The 16,009-nt window shown below is 38.6% G+C and overlaps 1 protein-coding gene across 1 annotated transcript in view; it reads right to left on the reverse strand.

Moving 5' to 3' along the window:
- The window catches only part of LOC127557627 (zinc finger protein 665-like), a 37,708-nt gene that overhangs the window by 20,323 nt on the left and 1,376 nt on the right, over positions 1 to 16,009 (reverse strand). Inside the window, exons 5-6 of the mRNA XM_051990939.1 lie at positions 15,657 to 15,708; positions 15,020 to 15,044 (exon numbers count right to left, since the gene is read on the reverse strand). Of these exons, the coding sequence (XP_051846899.1) occupies positions 15,020 to 15,044; positions 15,657 to 15,708 (77 nt within the window). The remainder of the gene's footprint in view (positions 1 to 15,019; positions 15,045 to 15,656; positions 15,709 to 16,009) is intronic.

Raw genomic sequence — 16,009 nt, forward strand, 5'->3', positions numbered from 1 at the left:
TGCTTCTACTGGAACTCCAGGAGGGCAAGAGCCAGCTATTTCTTTTCTTTTCTATAGCCAAATGTAGACTAGCACCCAAGAGCTGCGCCAAGATGTGAGGGGGGAAGAAGCGGTATGGCTGGCTAACCCTGCCCCTTCCCTGGCTGGACTTGGAAGACAGGATGGCGAGGAGGGGAGGTGAAGAATAAGATGCCAGCTCACAGCTCTGACTGAGGGAGAGAATGATGTGCTCCTAGTTTCCAGCACACCCCTAGTTCTCCTACAGCAGCTTCATCCCGATAGGGAAGAGGAAGGAGGAGGAGGGAGCTCGGCCAGCGCCTTTCCATTTGTGCAGCCCCCGTTCCCCGGAGGCACACACAGCTGGGTGAGACGCAGCTCCTGAGCTGCGGGCGGAGGGACCGCCCAGATGCGGAGGGAGGCGGGGATGCAGAGCAGCAGGAGAGTGCCAGTGTGCAATGGAGAGTATCAGAGTGCAATGGAGGGAGGCAGTGGGAGAAAGCGAGCTCGCGGTGCTGAAGGGGAGCCACGGCCAGCTCCATTTTGCAGTGTCGGGGGGGAACCAGCAGAAGGGGGCAGGTGTGCCGGGGGGAGGACGCACGGGTGATTGTGGGAGACTGCGCATGCATGCTCTGCGGTTCTGCGGCTGTTGTGAAGAGACCCGGGCTCCTCCATCACTCTTTAGAGTTGCACCTGATCTCAATCCCTCCTGTTCTTACTGGGGAGTCAGGATCCCCAGTCTCTATGGAAAATAGAGCGCGACTGGGGAGCTGGTAGTCCAGACAAGTGCCCACCACCCTTTGGACCAGAGCTGTGACTCTGCTTTGTGATTATCCACATTGGGCAACTCTGGGATCAGGGAGTCGAGCGAAGGGTATCTTTCATAAACACCCTTTCTCACCTCAGGTTGTCTTCTCTGCTTCTCCATCTTGTTGCTTCCTTGGGCACAGGCCCCTTGGTTTTAATCTTCACTCTGGATTCTTAGTAGATGTGTGATCTTAGACAAGTTATTTTGCTTCCCTGGATTTCAGTTTCATCCTTTCTAAAATGAGAGTATTAGTATAGTTGATCTTTCAAGCTGCTTCTTGAACTCAATCTGTGGCCCTAAAGTGAACAGAAAGGCAGCCTGATTTTATTTCTCTCTTGTGGTTTTTCCCTTTTCTTCTGATTTTTCTCTTCCAACATGATTCATAAGAAAAAAATTTTAAATGATTTTGAGGGAAGTTAGATGGTGTAGTGGGTGGAGTACCAGCCCCAGCCCTGAAGTCAGGAAGACCTGAGTTCAAATCTGATCTCAGATCCTTAATGATCCTTACCTGTGTGACTCTAGGCAAGTCACACACACACACACACACACACACACACACACACACACACACACACCAAAAAAAAAAAAAATTTACATGTATAGCAAAAAAAAAAAAAAAAAAAAAAAGGCCAACCTGAAAACTATGATGGCCTGGCTCATAGACTGAGCTGTAGGATCCCCCAACAAGTCATTTAACCTCAATAAGAAAAGTGTACACCAAAAAAAGTCAAATATTTTATATGTAAGATGTTTTGAGTGTAGCAAATGGGTCTCTTTATTGGATACTCTATCTCCAAGTTTTAGCTCTCAAGAGACTTTGAAATTTTCAGTATTTGTATTTGCACTTCAGAAATTGGAGGACACTACAAAGCAAGGATTGATCTATTGTTTTAATGGCTGCCTTAAGAAAGTGATGGAGAAAATCTTAATGCAGATTAAACCCCAAAATGTATCTTGAGTAGAAAAATAAATTTGGAAAGCCAATTTTCTAAAAGTCTTGCTTTATATGGTTTGTCATGGATATTCTCTTGAGTTTGTACTTTATGCATGTCTCATTATGCAGATTCATCCAGAGCCATAGATTCACAGTAAGTAAAATATCCCAAACTGGGCTTGAAACTCAAGAGATGTGTTTGTTCATGTGTGTGTGTGTGTGTGTGTGTGTGTGTGTGTGTGTTTCAATATATAGAGATATAGAAATATCTCTATATAGATAAATATACATATGTTGAGTGAACTATAGATAGATGTGTTCACATATATATACACATATATTAATGTGTACATGCATTACATATATGCCATATAGACATACATATACCTGTATATACACACACATATATACACACAGGATCACACCATTGGTCAGAATCTACGGACAGATTTTAACTCGATTCCCTGATTCCACAGTGAATTAACTATCCCCTGTGCCACCCAGATGCTATAGAAATCTAACACTTCTTTCTAATGTACTCCTGTCCTCAGTTGCTGGTTATTCTATTGCCAATGTCATATAATGGTAACTCTGTTCTTAGATCATTTTAGTTGTCTATCCCATATTCCTCTTGATACTTTTTATTTACAACTAATATATCAGAATAATATGAACTAGCTCTGCAGCTCAGTTCTCCCACATCTTTTAAATTTTTATTACTCTCCTAGTGAGGAACCTGGAACAGATAGGTGATTCAGTAGATAAAGTGCCAGGTCTGGAGTAAGGAAACATGAAAAGTCTCTTACCTACTCAGGAGGGAGTGTTTTTAAATGAATTATTTTTGCTTCAGCCCCAATTTACTCTTTAACCTGGGAATATTGAAACTTGACTATAGGGGGAGCTAGATGGTACAATGGATAGAGCATCTGCTCCGGGGTCAGGAGAATCTGAGTTCAAATGTGAGCTCAGATACTTAATATTTCCCAGCTGTGTGAATTCAGGTAAGTCACTTAACCCCAATTGCCTCACCAAAAAGAAAGAAAGTTGGCTATGGCATTCCTATAAGTTTTCTTCTTAAGATCTCTTTCAGGTGGTAGATTTTTTATGTTTCTTGGAACATTAAATTTCAAAAAGTAAAGAAGCTATGGCTGCACGCAAGAATAACTTATCTAGCAAAATTGAGTATAAATCTGAATGAAAAAAAAAAGATATTTGATGGACTGAAAGACTTTCATACATTTATAACAAAAAGATTGAGTTCTAATCTTCTAATCTAATCTAATCTGAGAAATTCAATATAAAAGATCCAGAAGCAAAATAAGGAAATCATTAAAGACTAATCATAAAGCAATGATTAATGTCAAATTGTTTACTTATGATATATTAAAATGTTATTAATATTAATTATTATTAGTAGTAATGGTATTCTTGAAACTGTTATTAGTAAGGTAGTTTGAAAGAAAGATTGGGGCTGAATTGTTTATGATGAGGTGATTCTACAAAACAAAATTGGGTAGGAAAAGGTTAAAAGGGAAATTATTTCAAGAAAACAAGTTATGAAAGAAAAAACTAATATAGAGGAAGTCTGTGGAAGTGATAATATTGGAACCTAACTTTCACCTGGGTTGAAGAGGAAACAACATATAAATCTGAAAAGTTTTAGAAGTCTCCTGATCTTCTAGAGAACTAAGGGATAAGGAGAGGGAAGTGTCCTTTTAGAAGGACAGTTAGAATAAGGAATAAGAGGGTAGGGGAAAAGATTAGGTAAAGAGAGATAGGATAAAAAGAGTAGCTAGGAAGGAAAATAGTGAATAAAAGTAAGATGGAGGAAAATTCACAATAGTAATTATAACTTTGCCAATTAGAAAAAAAAAAACAGAATTCATTTGGAAAAACAAAATCAAGAAGATTAAAGAAATAATGAAAAAACATAAAGAGGCTTAGCAAATACTAGATCTTAAACTGAATTATAAGGCAATAATTGGAGAATGGCTGAACAAGTTGTGGTATATGATTGTGATGGAATATTATTGTACTATAAGAAATGATGAGCTCCAAGGGAAGAATACTTGGGTTAGTGGGAGGTTAAGAAATAGCAAGGCAAGCTACCAAATAGAAATAAAGAAGAGTAAGTAAGGATAAGAAACAAGAGATTTACACAAACACAATAACAATGATCAGAACTAGAATTTGTTAGGGAAAAAAACTAGTAGTATTAATCTCAAAGCCAAATTTTAAAAAAAATTCAACTCTAAGAGAAATCTACATTACATGTCAGCTGTAGTGTTCTTCTCTCTCAAAAATATAATCGTTCTCTGGGAGCAGATTTCTTGGGTAGCTTCTGGAAGCAGCTTTAGTTTCAATTTAAAGTAACAATCACCTCAAATGCAGTCAGCTGTTAAAAGTTCAGATCCTTTATTGTCTCTTCCAAAATAGCCCAGTTAGTTTTCTTAGAGACCTGTCTCTCTCCTTGGTTCCAAGAACTCCTGTGCCAATCCTTTGCCTCTTCCAGCTTCAGCCTCTCTTCTTCTGAATTCTGGCTTCTCAATCTCCCCCACTGACTCCTGGCTGAGGCTCCAAGAGCTTCTAGTGAGCTTGTCCTTTTATATACTCTTTTAGAGGTATGAACTCAAAGTTTGTTGACTCCTCCTCCAAGAGTGGGATTGTAGGAGCTGTGATTTGTGAATCTCCTCTAGTATATGCTCTCTTAAAGGTATGTACTCTAATGTGTGAACTCTCTTAAAGGTATGAACTAATTACATAAGCATTGTCTCTATCAATTTCCAGTGACTTAACACCTTGTTTCAAGTTCTGGCCCATAACAGTCAACCACATTTATATTGCTTTAGATGTATGTATATGTATGTGTATGTTAACATATATGTATATGTGTGTATGATACATACAATAGACACATAAATATATCCATGCTTAACTATAGCCTGCTTAGGAGAAATGGGGAAGAAGGGGGAAAAAATAAAAAATGCACAACAGAGAATAAAAGAAAAGCTAAAAGAAAACAAAAGAAAAATGTTTTCTATTATATATGCTTTCTTGAAATGGAAATTTATTATATATTTTGAATCCTCTCATGTTCTGCTGTGCATATGACATTTTTTTCTTTTTCTGTCTTTTTTCTATTTTCTATTTAAGTTTTAAAAGAGGAGGAAAGAAATGACAAACTCAATGATTTTAGAAAAAGATGGAAAAGTTTACACAAAATAATGAAGAATGAGCAAAACCAAGAAAATATTGACCACAGTAATAGTAATATTATTTGAAGTTATCTTGACTATTATACTCAAATTAACTATAAAGAATATATTAAGAAAGAAACTATCTGAATTCAGAGAAAGGACTGATAAAACAGAGGCAAGTATAGAATAATAGGTATGTTTGTATATAGATACATATAAGGACATATAAAAATAATACACACACACACTTATTTGTGTCTAATGGTAGCTATCCCTCACAGAAGAGGGAGAGGAGAAAGGAGAAAAAAAAGAAAAGAAGGCAGTCTCTGAATGCTGACATGGCTCTCTCCATTTGTTGTTCTTGTGATGCTCTTTGGCATTTTCTTATAAAAGCTACTGGAGTGGTTTGCCATTTCCTGCTCCAGCTCATTTTACAGAGGAGGAAGCTAAGACAAAGTTAAGTGACTTGCCCAGGGTCACACAATTAGTAAGTGTCTGAGGCCAGATTTGAACTTGGGAGATGAGTTTTCCTGACTCCAGGACTGCCACTCTATCTACTGTACTGCCTCGCTGCCCTTTCTTTCTCTTTAGCTTTTCCATTTTAATTCTTTCAAACAAGGTATCAATTGTTTTAAACCAGATGTGACCTCCTACCTGGAGCAAAGGGAAATATTATGGATTCCAGCAGGCCATGTCCCAAAAGATGAGTGAGACAGTGAGTGAAATAAATTAATAAATAAGTTAGTCATTGAAATCTGAGCAGACACAAGTTATTGCAAGCAAAAACTTGGAACAAAATGTGCTAACCATTCAGCAAATTTAAAAAATCAGGTATTACCTTCATATTAGATGAAGCAAAAATACAAATTCACAATTGTGATTCACAACAAAATTGCATTATACTTAAAGTAACAAAAGACAATGAGCTACTATCAATATAAAACTTATATCCTCTAAAAGGCAAAGCATTGATTGGAATTCATAAAGGAAAATTAAATTGAATTTCAAAAAAATTATCACAATAACCCCAAAACATTGGAAATAAATCCATAAATACTTAAATCTTTTGCATATAACATAGGAAAAAGAACAATTAATTCAGGAAGTTGCGGGAAAGATACAAACTTAAATAGGGAACTCACAATGAAATCTTAAATAATAAAAATAGCTGTGAAAAAAATACCAGTGGAAGGATAGGGGTGGAGTCAAAATGGCGAAGAAGGCATATGTGACTTTCTAAGCCCCTCTCTGCCCTCATGACCAACTATTAAATTCAGCCTCAAAAATAGCACTTAACTGATAAAACCCACAAAGTTTAGAAGCATAACAATTTACCAGCCGAAGATAATCTAGAAGCTCGCCAGGGAAGATTTGCCCTGAGGGGCCAGGAACAGACCAGTGCAGGCAGAGAGAGATTGGCTCCAGAGCAGACTAGGAGCGGGGGTGACCTCTGCGGCTAGAGACCACTCTCCCATGGGCTAACTGTTCTGCCTTAATTATAAAGCAGTAAACTGGCAGAGAAATTAAAGAAAGACAGAGGGTACTCTCTAAAAAACGCCAGAACCTAACAAGATCTGGCTATAACCACCCAAAATCAGAAGTGACTCAGCTCAGACCATAACATAGCCCTGCAGCCACGTCCTACAGTACTGGGTTTTTGCGGGGGCAGTTACAAATCTGCTCGGCAGAGGGGCACAGCCCGGGGCAGCCTCTAATCTGCACAGTGGGGGGCTCGGCCTGGGGCAATAGAACTTTAGATAGAGCAGTACAACTGTGCTTCCTAAGGCAGAAACACGTCTTGTCCTTGCAGGGCTATTCACTGGTCAGCCGCTAATACCCACACCCCACAGTGGGCTTTGCTTGGAGTAGTAACACTTTCACTGCCCAGATTCTAGCCCCAGGCAGTCCTTAACTCACACAGTGGGATTCTTTGCAGGGCACTTCTGCAGCTCTGCAGTGCAGGCCTGAGTTACTTCCAGAGAACTCGTTCCCAGAGCACTCCTTTACCTGCCTGCTCTTTGTAGTCAGTTGACAGGACAGCTACCTGTTCATACATCTATCCTTGCTCTGCAGAGGAAGCTGGTAACCTCCTGGTCCTGAAGGCAGACCCTACAGGCTTTAACAAAATGAGTTAAAAAAATCAAAAGGATGATCGATAGCTTCTATACAGAAAGAAAGCAGGTTTCCAAACCCAAGGAGATTAATAGCAGTCTCCAGACAACTGTTGGTCCCCAACACAAAAGGCTCTCTTAGAAGAGACTATTAAAAACCTTAAAAGAGAACTAGAAGAAAAATGGGGAAAGAGAAGCTATGCAAGAGAGCAACAACTTTCTGAAATGTGAATTGGAAAAGGTAAAAAAAAACTCTCAAGAAGTGCAGGGAAACAGAATTTATGAATTGGAAAAGATAAAGAATTCCCAAGAGAGTAGGATTTGTGAATTGGAAAAAGAAAATAACTCACTAAAAAAAAATTAGTGAAATGGAAAAAAAATTCCACAGAGCAAAACAACTCATTTAAAAACTCAATTGGACATATAGAAAAAAGAAGGGAAAAAAGTTAAAATAAAAACTCCAAGGAATATTGTGGCCAAATTTCAGTACTATCAGACTAAAGAAAACAATATTACAAGCAGCTAGGAAAAAACAATTCAAATACTGAGGTGCCACAATAAGGGTCACTCAAGATCTGGCTGCCTCAACATTAAAGGGTAGAAGGGCCTGGAATCTGCTATTCTGAAAGGCAAAAGAACTTGGAATGCAGTCAAGAATAAGCTACCCAGTTAAGCTGAGCATTTTTTTTCCATGGAAGAAGATGGACATTTAATGAAACAGAGGATTTCCATTTGTTTCTAAGGAAAAAACCAGATTTAAACAAAAAATCTTATTTCCAACCATAGGACTCAAAAGAAGCAGAAAAATGTAAAAGGAACTCTTGAGAACTGCATTCTGTTGTGGATATACATAAAAACCACATGTATAAGTTGATTTTACTGATATAACATAAAAAAGGGAAGTAGAAATGGAAAGGGAATAGTATCAGAAAAAGGGAAAAGGGGAGATAAAAAGAGGGAAACTACATCCCACGATGAAGCAAAGGAAACCTACCACTACACACCTGTCAGATTGGCTAGAATGACAGGGGAAGATAATGTGGAATGTTGAAGGGGATGTGGGAAAACAGGGACACTGATACATTGTTGGTGGAATTGTGAATACATCCAGCCATTCTGGAGAGCAATTTGGAACTATTCTCAAAAAGTTATCAAACTGTGCATACCTTTTGACCCAGCAGTGTCTCTACTGGGCTTATATCCCAAAGAAATCTTAAAGAAGGGAAAGGGACCACCTGTATGTGCACAAATGTTTGTGGCAGGTCTCTTTGTAGTGGCCAGAAACTGGAAACTGAGTGGATGCCCATCAGTTGGAGAATGGCTGAATAAATTGTGGTATATGAATATTATGGAATATTATTGTTCAGGAAGAAATGACCAGCAGGACGATTTCAGAGAGTCCGGGAGAGACTTATATGAACTGATGTTGAGTGAAATGAGCAGGACCAGGAGATCATTATATATTTCAACAGTAATACTATATGGTGATCAATTCTGATGGACGTGGCCATCTCAAGCAATGAGATGAACCAAATCAGTTCCAATAGAGCAGTAATGAATTGAACCAGCTATATCCAGTGAAAGAACTCTGGGCGATGACTATGAACCATTACATAGAATTCCTAATTCCTCTATTTTTGTCTGCCTGCATTTTTGATTTCCTTCACAGGCATAGTATACTATTTCAAGTCCACTTCTTTTTGTACAGCAAAATAACTGTTAGGACATGTATACTTATATTGTATTTAAATTATACTTTAACATATTTAACATGTATTGGTCAATACATGAGGGGATGGGGAAGGAGGGGAAAAATTGTAACAAAAGGTTTCTCAATTGTCAATGCTATAAAATTACCCATGCATATAACTTGTAAATAAAAATCTATAATAAAAAAATTAATAAGACAAAAAAAGGAAGGATAAACAATAAAAGCAATGAATTAAAAGGAAAAAAATGCCAGTGAAGAAAACATACCAAAATTTCTGGGATATAACTGAAATGATTCTCCAGGAAATATTACATTCCCCAAAACATATTAACAAAATTTAAAGCCGAATAACAAACTGGATACATAATTTTAAACATATGAAATTCATTTTTCCATAATCTGAGCTTTCCTCTATAGAGGGTCAGGAGGTAAGGAGCCATTTCAGGTTTTGATACTTACAGTAACTTGGCTTACCAACTTCCCTTTTCTATATACAATAGTAGAGACATACTTATTAATAGATTGATAAGAAACCTGTTGACTGGAGCAAAATGCAAACTCATCTTTATAATGGATCAAAGTCATACCTTTGAACTTAGGAAAAGCAGCCCACAATGGAGGCTAAAAGCATTTGAGGAAAAAGTACTTGAGGACATTGGTATGATGTGTATCACAACTATTTACATTTTTGTGAGAGTCAAAATCCAGGCTTAGTTATTTGCATTTCAGTTGATTGAACTTGTTAGAAAGGATACAGGAATATCAAAGAGTATACTTATTTATATGTGCATATATATACTTATCTTTCTGATCAATAAATTTGAAGAGTTCATAACAAATTCTCTCGGCCTGGCCTCTGATTCACACCTTTATCATTACTGAGCTGGACTCCAACATTCCTCTACTACTTTATCAGAAGTACTTTGGAAGGAATGCTGATTTCCCCTCAAGATTTCCATCACTTCTATCCCAACAACCATTTTTTTTATTGGTGAGAATTATGTTAAGGGAAATGTTGGTTGTTGAGGGATGAAATTATCATGAAAGGACGTCATAAAATTATTAGTTGTTCTGATTTTACCTGATGTGCTTCAATAGATGTCCAGAGAATGGAAATTCCCCATGGTTACCATATCATCTCTCTGTACTGCCCTTTTGATCTGTTTCTCAAATTCCTCATACATTTCTTTCTTTGTCCTTGAACAACTGATCACAAGCTCTTTTGATGTCCTTTTCCCCATTTGTCCAAAGTATCTAACTAAATGAGCTCTAAGATCTCATTCTATTTCAGATAATCCAATGATAATAGTCTCTGGTCCATCACTGAGTCAAAGCATAGCATGACCCAAGTCACATATTGCACTTACTCTCTTCATGTATAAAAGGAAGGAGTTGAACCAAGTGGCTTCTGAGATTCTCCAATTGCTTGTGATTCTGTGAAGAAAATATTTCCAAAGCAATCCCAATAGACTTTGGACAAAAAATGACATCTGAATCCAGAAAAAGATCTAAGGAGAATGAATGTAAAACAACACAAGCTGTGTTCACTTCTTTTTTTCTCTCCCATTTTTTTTCCTTTTGCTCTGATCTTTCTCTTCCAACACAATTCATTAAGAAATATGTATTAAAAATAAAGTTTTTTTTTTTAAAAAAGAAAATGATATCTATGGTGCCTTACTATCTCAAGTCCTAGTGGCCAAAAATTGCATTATAATATGTGTGTGACAGGACTTCTGTCTTCAGTAATGTATTCTTAAGCCATCCTTCTAAGTGTGATCTCTGCAATCTACTTGTTTCCCTTTCCTGCTTGGCTCTACCACTTACTCCTTCTCATCCCTCTTCCTATTCCCCCTTTCAATTCACTCCCAAACAATGGGGTTATTTCTTATTTTTAGTTTTATTATCCTCAGAGGTAGCAAGTGCTGTATATGTAATGTAGAGATTTCCTTTCCAGGAATACCCTGTGCAGATGAACTCACAGATCTAGACACACATCAAAAAATGTATTGTCCATCACAAACTGCTTTTATCACAGAGATCAGGAGATATTCAGGCATATGGCATTGTGGGAAAGATTCTGGAAGTTGAATTGATGGGTGTTCGTTGTCCTTCACACTTGGAAGATCAAAATGGCATTGCTATGTCCGAGTCGAGGTAGAGTGTGTTAGACGGTGGCTAATTAGACCAAAACAAGCTGAGAATGCTCTACTACAAGGCAGACCCAAAATGGTCTCTATGAACATTTGGAGTGGATTAGTCCTTAAATTGTGCACCTCACATTTCTTTTGAGTTATAGCAGTTCTTTACTCTGCACCTTCTTTGATACAGGAACTTGAATCAGGAGACCAGGGCTGTAGTCTCAGCTCAACTACAAAATCACTTTGGGACCTCTGGGTCTCAGGTTCCTGATCTGTAAAAGGTAAGGCTCTCACAGTATGATAGCCAAGTTTCCTTCCAGTTTTAAGATTCTGGAATGGCTATGAATTCATGGGATTTCAGACTTAACAGGAATTTAGAGACCATTTTGATCAACTCCTACCTGAACAAGATTGCTCTCCATATTATACTTGGAAAAGTGACCATTCTTCAAAGTAGGACTTCCATTGAGAAGAGACCAGGACATCCCAAGGTAGCCCATTCCACTCTGACACAGATGTGAATAGTAAGTCGTTTGTCTTTACCCAAATCCTAACTGTGCCTCTTTTAAAGTTCCATATCTTATGGAATATTATTGCTCTGTAAGGAATGACCAGCAGGATGAATACAGAGAGGCTTGGAGAGACCTACATGGACTGATGCTAAGTGAGATGAGCAGAACCAGGAGATCATTATACACTTCGACAACGATATTGTATGAGGATGTATTCTGATGGAAGTGGATTTCTCTGACAAAGAGACTTAACTGAGTTTCAATGGAGAAATGATGGACAGAAACAGCTACACCCAAAGAAGGAATACTGGGAAATGAATGTGAACTATTTGCATTTTTGATTTTCTTCCCGAGTTATTTTTACCTTCTGAATCCAATTCTCCCTGTGCAACAAGAGAACTGTTCGGTTCTGCAAATATGTATTGTATCTAGGATATACTGCAACATATTTAACATATATAGGACTGCTTGCCATCCTGGGGGGGGGGGGGGGGGAGGAGGGAGGGAGGGGAAAAAACGAAACATAAGTGATTGCAAGGGATAATGTCGTGTGGAAATTATCCTGGCATGGATTCTGTCAATGCGAAGTTATTATTAAATAAAATAAAATTTATATAAAAAAAATAAAAAAAATAAAAATAAAGTTCCATATCTTGCTCCTGTTTCATCTGGTGGGGAGACAGAACCCATATAACCCCTTGTCCATTAGATAACTCTTCTGAACACAAAGTCTCCTCTTTTCTTCCCTTTGAAGTCTTCTCTAGGTTAACTACATAAGCTTCTTCAACTATTGAACTTAAAGTCTTTAACCTCCCAGCTGCACCCTCTTTCTTCACAGCTCTCTGTCTTATCAAAGTCCTTTCTAAAATACCACCCCCAGAACTGCATGTCATACTACAATGTCCATTTGACTAGGACAATATATAATGGGCTTGATCCTAAACACTCTACCTTACAGTGCAACCTAAAACTAAATTAGGATTCTTGGCTGTCAATTATGTATGGACTAAAGGAAATTCATGATTCTATTAAGAGTTAGCACAATTCTTAGGAATTAGGAATATTTAGGAAATTCCTAAAGAATTGTAATCAAACAACTTTCTCCCTTTTTTTCAGACTGGGATACTACTAGACTTGCGAAACAGGATTCCTGAGCAGGAAGGAAGAAAATCAACTGAGACACGAGTGAGAGACTCCATAGAGTTGTGTTCCAAAGGCACACATTTGGGACATATCTCATCCAAGAGATGGAGTTATAAAAACATATTGGGAAGCTTACAGAGGAAGAATTCAAGGAAAGGATTTCCAAACAAACAATTGACCATCATCCTTAAGACAGCCCTCTTTCATTAGGAAAGTCATTGTCTTGGGAGAAGTTTCATTCAAAGCATCTTCAGGCACATAAGAGCACCAAATAATAGTATAGCAATCTTTACAATTTCCCATATCCCTTACAGAAAATATTATGGATGGAAGAGAAATCTTGTGACTATGAAGAATTTTTTTAAAAAGATCTTTAGTAGGCATACATACCATATTGGAATTCCTAGTATTCATTCTAGAGGGAAACTATATAAATGTAAAGAATGTAGGAAGGCTTTTGCCCAATATTCTCATTTCACTCAAAATGATGAAAAATTCTATGAACTTAAGATATGGGAAGGCCTTCACCCAGTGCTCATCCCTTACTTCACATGAAAGAATTCATATTGGAGAGAAAACCCATGAATGTAAAAAAGTTTAACAAACATAAGGCAGCTTTTACCTATTTTTCATCCCTTATTTCACATGAAAGTATTTATACTGGAGGGAAATGTAATACTGTAATACTGGATATAATATATAAAATGTAATAATGTAATACTGGAGAGAATATAAAGAGTATAGGAAGGGTTTTACATGGGACATTAGGTGTGTTTTTTTTTTTCCTTTCTGCTATGTATGCTATGATTTGTGAGGAAATTAATTGGATTTAAGTGAAGGAGGGCTGGGCAAAATCACCAGTCTCACTTTCTCTCCCAAAACTGTCTTAGGTTCAGTGACCAGATATTAATAAGGACAGCCAGAGATGACCTTGGATGCAGTGTGGAAAACCTTGGAGCATAGCCCTTACTTGACATACCAGAGAATTTACACTGGAGAGAAATCTTATCAGTATAAGGCGTATGAAACGGCTTTTACCCACTTTTCCTCACTTATTTCACATAAAAGAATTCATAACAGAAACACTGTGCAAGGAATCCTAGTGAGCAAGGAATCTGAAGTGAGTCTCACTCATGTCTTTTGTGTAACTTTTTGCTGAGAAAATAAGAACGTGCTTGCAGTTATCTGATGCAAGGAAAGCACAAAGAATTTGGAAGGCCATCCTTTCTTATGTATTAATCAGTAACTTCTTTATTGCAGGCCTGCGTTTAACCCAAAAACCTGGCCAGTTCCTCGAGTAAACATAGTCCTCCTAAAATGAATAAATAAATAGTCTCCTTGGTGGGCCTCTTGTGATGGAGCATCCTGTACCTGGGAGGCTGCCACATAGCAAGAGTCACATATTAAATGAGAGTACTTATTGTAGTGCCTTCTTTGTTCTCAGCCTATAAAAACCTCTTACTGGAAAAGGACTTTGAGGATTCAGGACAGATGGTTTTGTACAGCTTGCCTAGCATTAGCTTCCATTTGAGACTGAATAGCTGTGGCCATGAGTCCTCCCAGTCCAAGAATTCAGATATTGGTGATTCCTCACAGTGGTGATGATGTACATTGTATGTTGTTTGTTATAGTGGCTATTGTGTTTAATTGTGTATTATTTTTATGCTTTGAGTTTCCTCTTCCCTTATTTAGCAGTAATAAACTCGTACCCACCCTCTTTAAGATATGCCTGTTGAAATGTAAATTCCGAACCTAAATTAATCATATACCTTTGTATACATAAAAAGGCTTCACCCAGTTTCCCTCTCACAAGAAAATATTCATAATGTACAAAATAGGGGAAGAGTTCCACATGGAGCTCAGCCCTCACTCCACTCCAGAGAACTCACATTAGAGAGAAAACATAACAGTGGAAGGAATATAGGAGGGTCTTTACTTACTTTTCCTCCCATGTTATCCTTGAAAGAATTCAGAATAAGGAGAAAGACTTTGAATATAAGAAATGGCAGAAGTATTTCACGGAGAAGAGTCCCATCAATATAATGAATATTGGAAGGCCTTCACCTATCTTTTCCCCCTTATCATTCATAAAAGAATTGAAAATGAAGATAAATCTTAGGAACATGGGGAGGATTCCACTTGGAAGTCAGTGCTTGGAGGCTATCAGAGAATTCTAGACAAAAACCATATAAGTGGAAGAAATATGGGAAACTATATAACCATGTTCTTCCCTTATTTCACATGAAAGAATTCTTAATGGAAAGAAATCTTATAAATGTAATGAACATAGTAAAAACTAAAGCTCTCTGACTCTGACATATCAACTACCGTCACAGAGGGGACCGCACTGGTGGAGCACAGACAAGATACCATGAGCTCCTCAAGCTTCCCCCCATTAAAAACCTGGGAGAGAATTGCAGGTAGCGCTTCTCTTGGAGAAGGGACTTAGTGTGGAATAAGAACATCACCAGAGTCCATAAGTGTCACCGCACTCTGCGAGATACAACTCCGTGAAAGATCGGGACATTCGCAGAATCCGTAAGCGTCCCCCTCCTACCTTTTCCCCTCCCCCACCCATCCCTTCAGTTACCCAAATCTTGCTCTTTCAATCTCGACAACATTTTGCACCCCCTCATGCCCGCACCCCATCCTGCCTTTGTTGGGCAGGACCCTCACTTCTTCCATCAGGGGATTACATAAGCCCCCTCCCTTTGCAATAGGAAACACACAGGGCGGAATGAGCTTCCGTAATATAATGTCTTTTGCTTAGTCCGTAATGCAAATATCAGGGCTAGGTGGTGATTCAGGGGTGCAAGGGCCAGAAGACTGCACGTATCAGGGAGACATGAATTCAAACCTGATTTCAGGTGCATGTTTCACTTAGGAGAGTTACCCTGAGCAAGTCACCTAACCTTAGTTTGCCTCAGTTTTCTCATCTGTAAAAGAGGGCTAACAATAACACAAAAACAATGCCAGGATTGGCGTGAGGGTCAAATGAGGACTATTTGCAAGCCCTAAAGCGGTGGGGAAATCCGGGCTTTTAAAATTTGGTGCTGGGAGGTGGGGGATGGGAGGTGATTCCACGATTGACACACTAAAGCTCACCCTTGTACCTATCTCCCCCTATGTTGTCCTCCTTGGCTAGACCGGAAGCTTTCTGGGGAAGAGCCAAGCACAGGGCGTGGCACACAGCTGGCGCCTAATACAAGCTTCTTTTTTCAGGTTCCTTCCCTCATAAACTTGAGTCCACCTCTTTAGCTCCCAGCATTAGGAAGCATCCGTAATCATTGGATGGAAGCTGACAGGGATTCTGGAGACCCTTAAGGGGAAACCCCCTTGTTTGGCAGAGGAGGGAAACTGAGGCCGGGTGGGAGTGGGAAGGGAGGGAAGATACTGCGGCGGCTGTGCAGTGTGTCACGGGAGCCTTGCAGCCCCCATTAGACCGGGAGCCTCTGCCG

Source organism: Antechinus flavipes, chromosome 3 (assembly GCF_016432865.1).
Source record: "Antechinus flavipes isolate AdamAnt ecotype Samford, QLD, Australia chromosome 3, AdamAnt_v2, whole genome shotgun sequence".
In the NCBI taxonomy this organism is placed as follows: domain Eukaryota; kingdom Metazoa; phylum Chordata; class Mammalia; order Dasyuromorphia; family Dasyuridae; genus Antechinus; species Antechinus flavipes.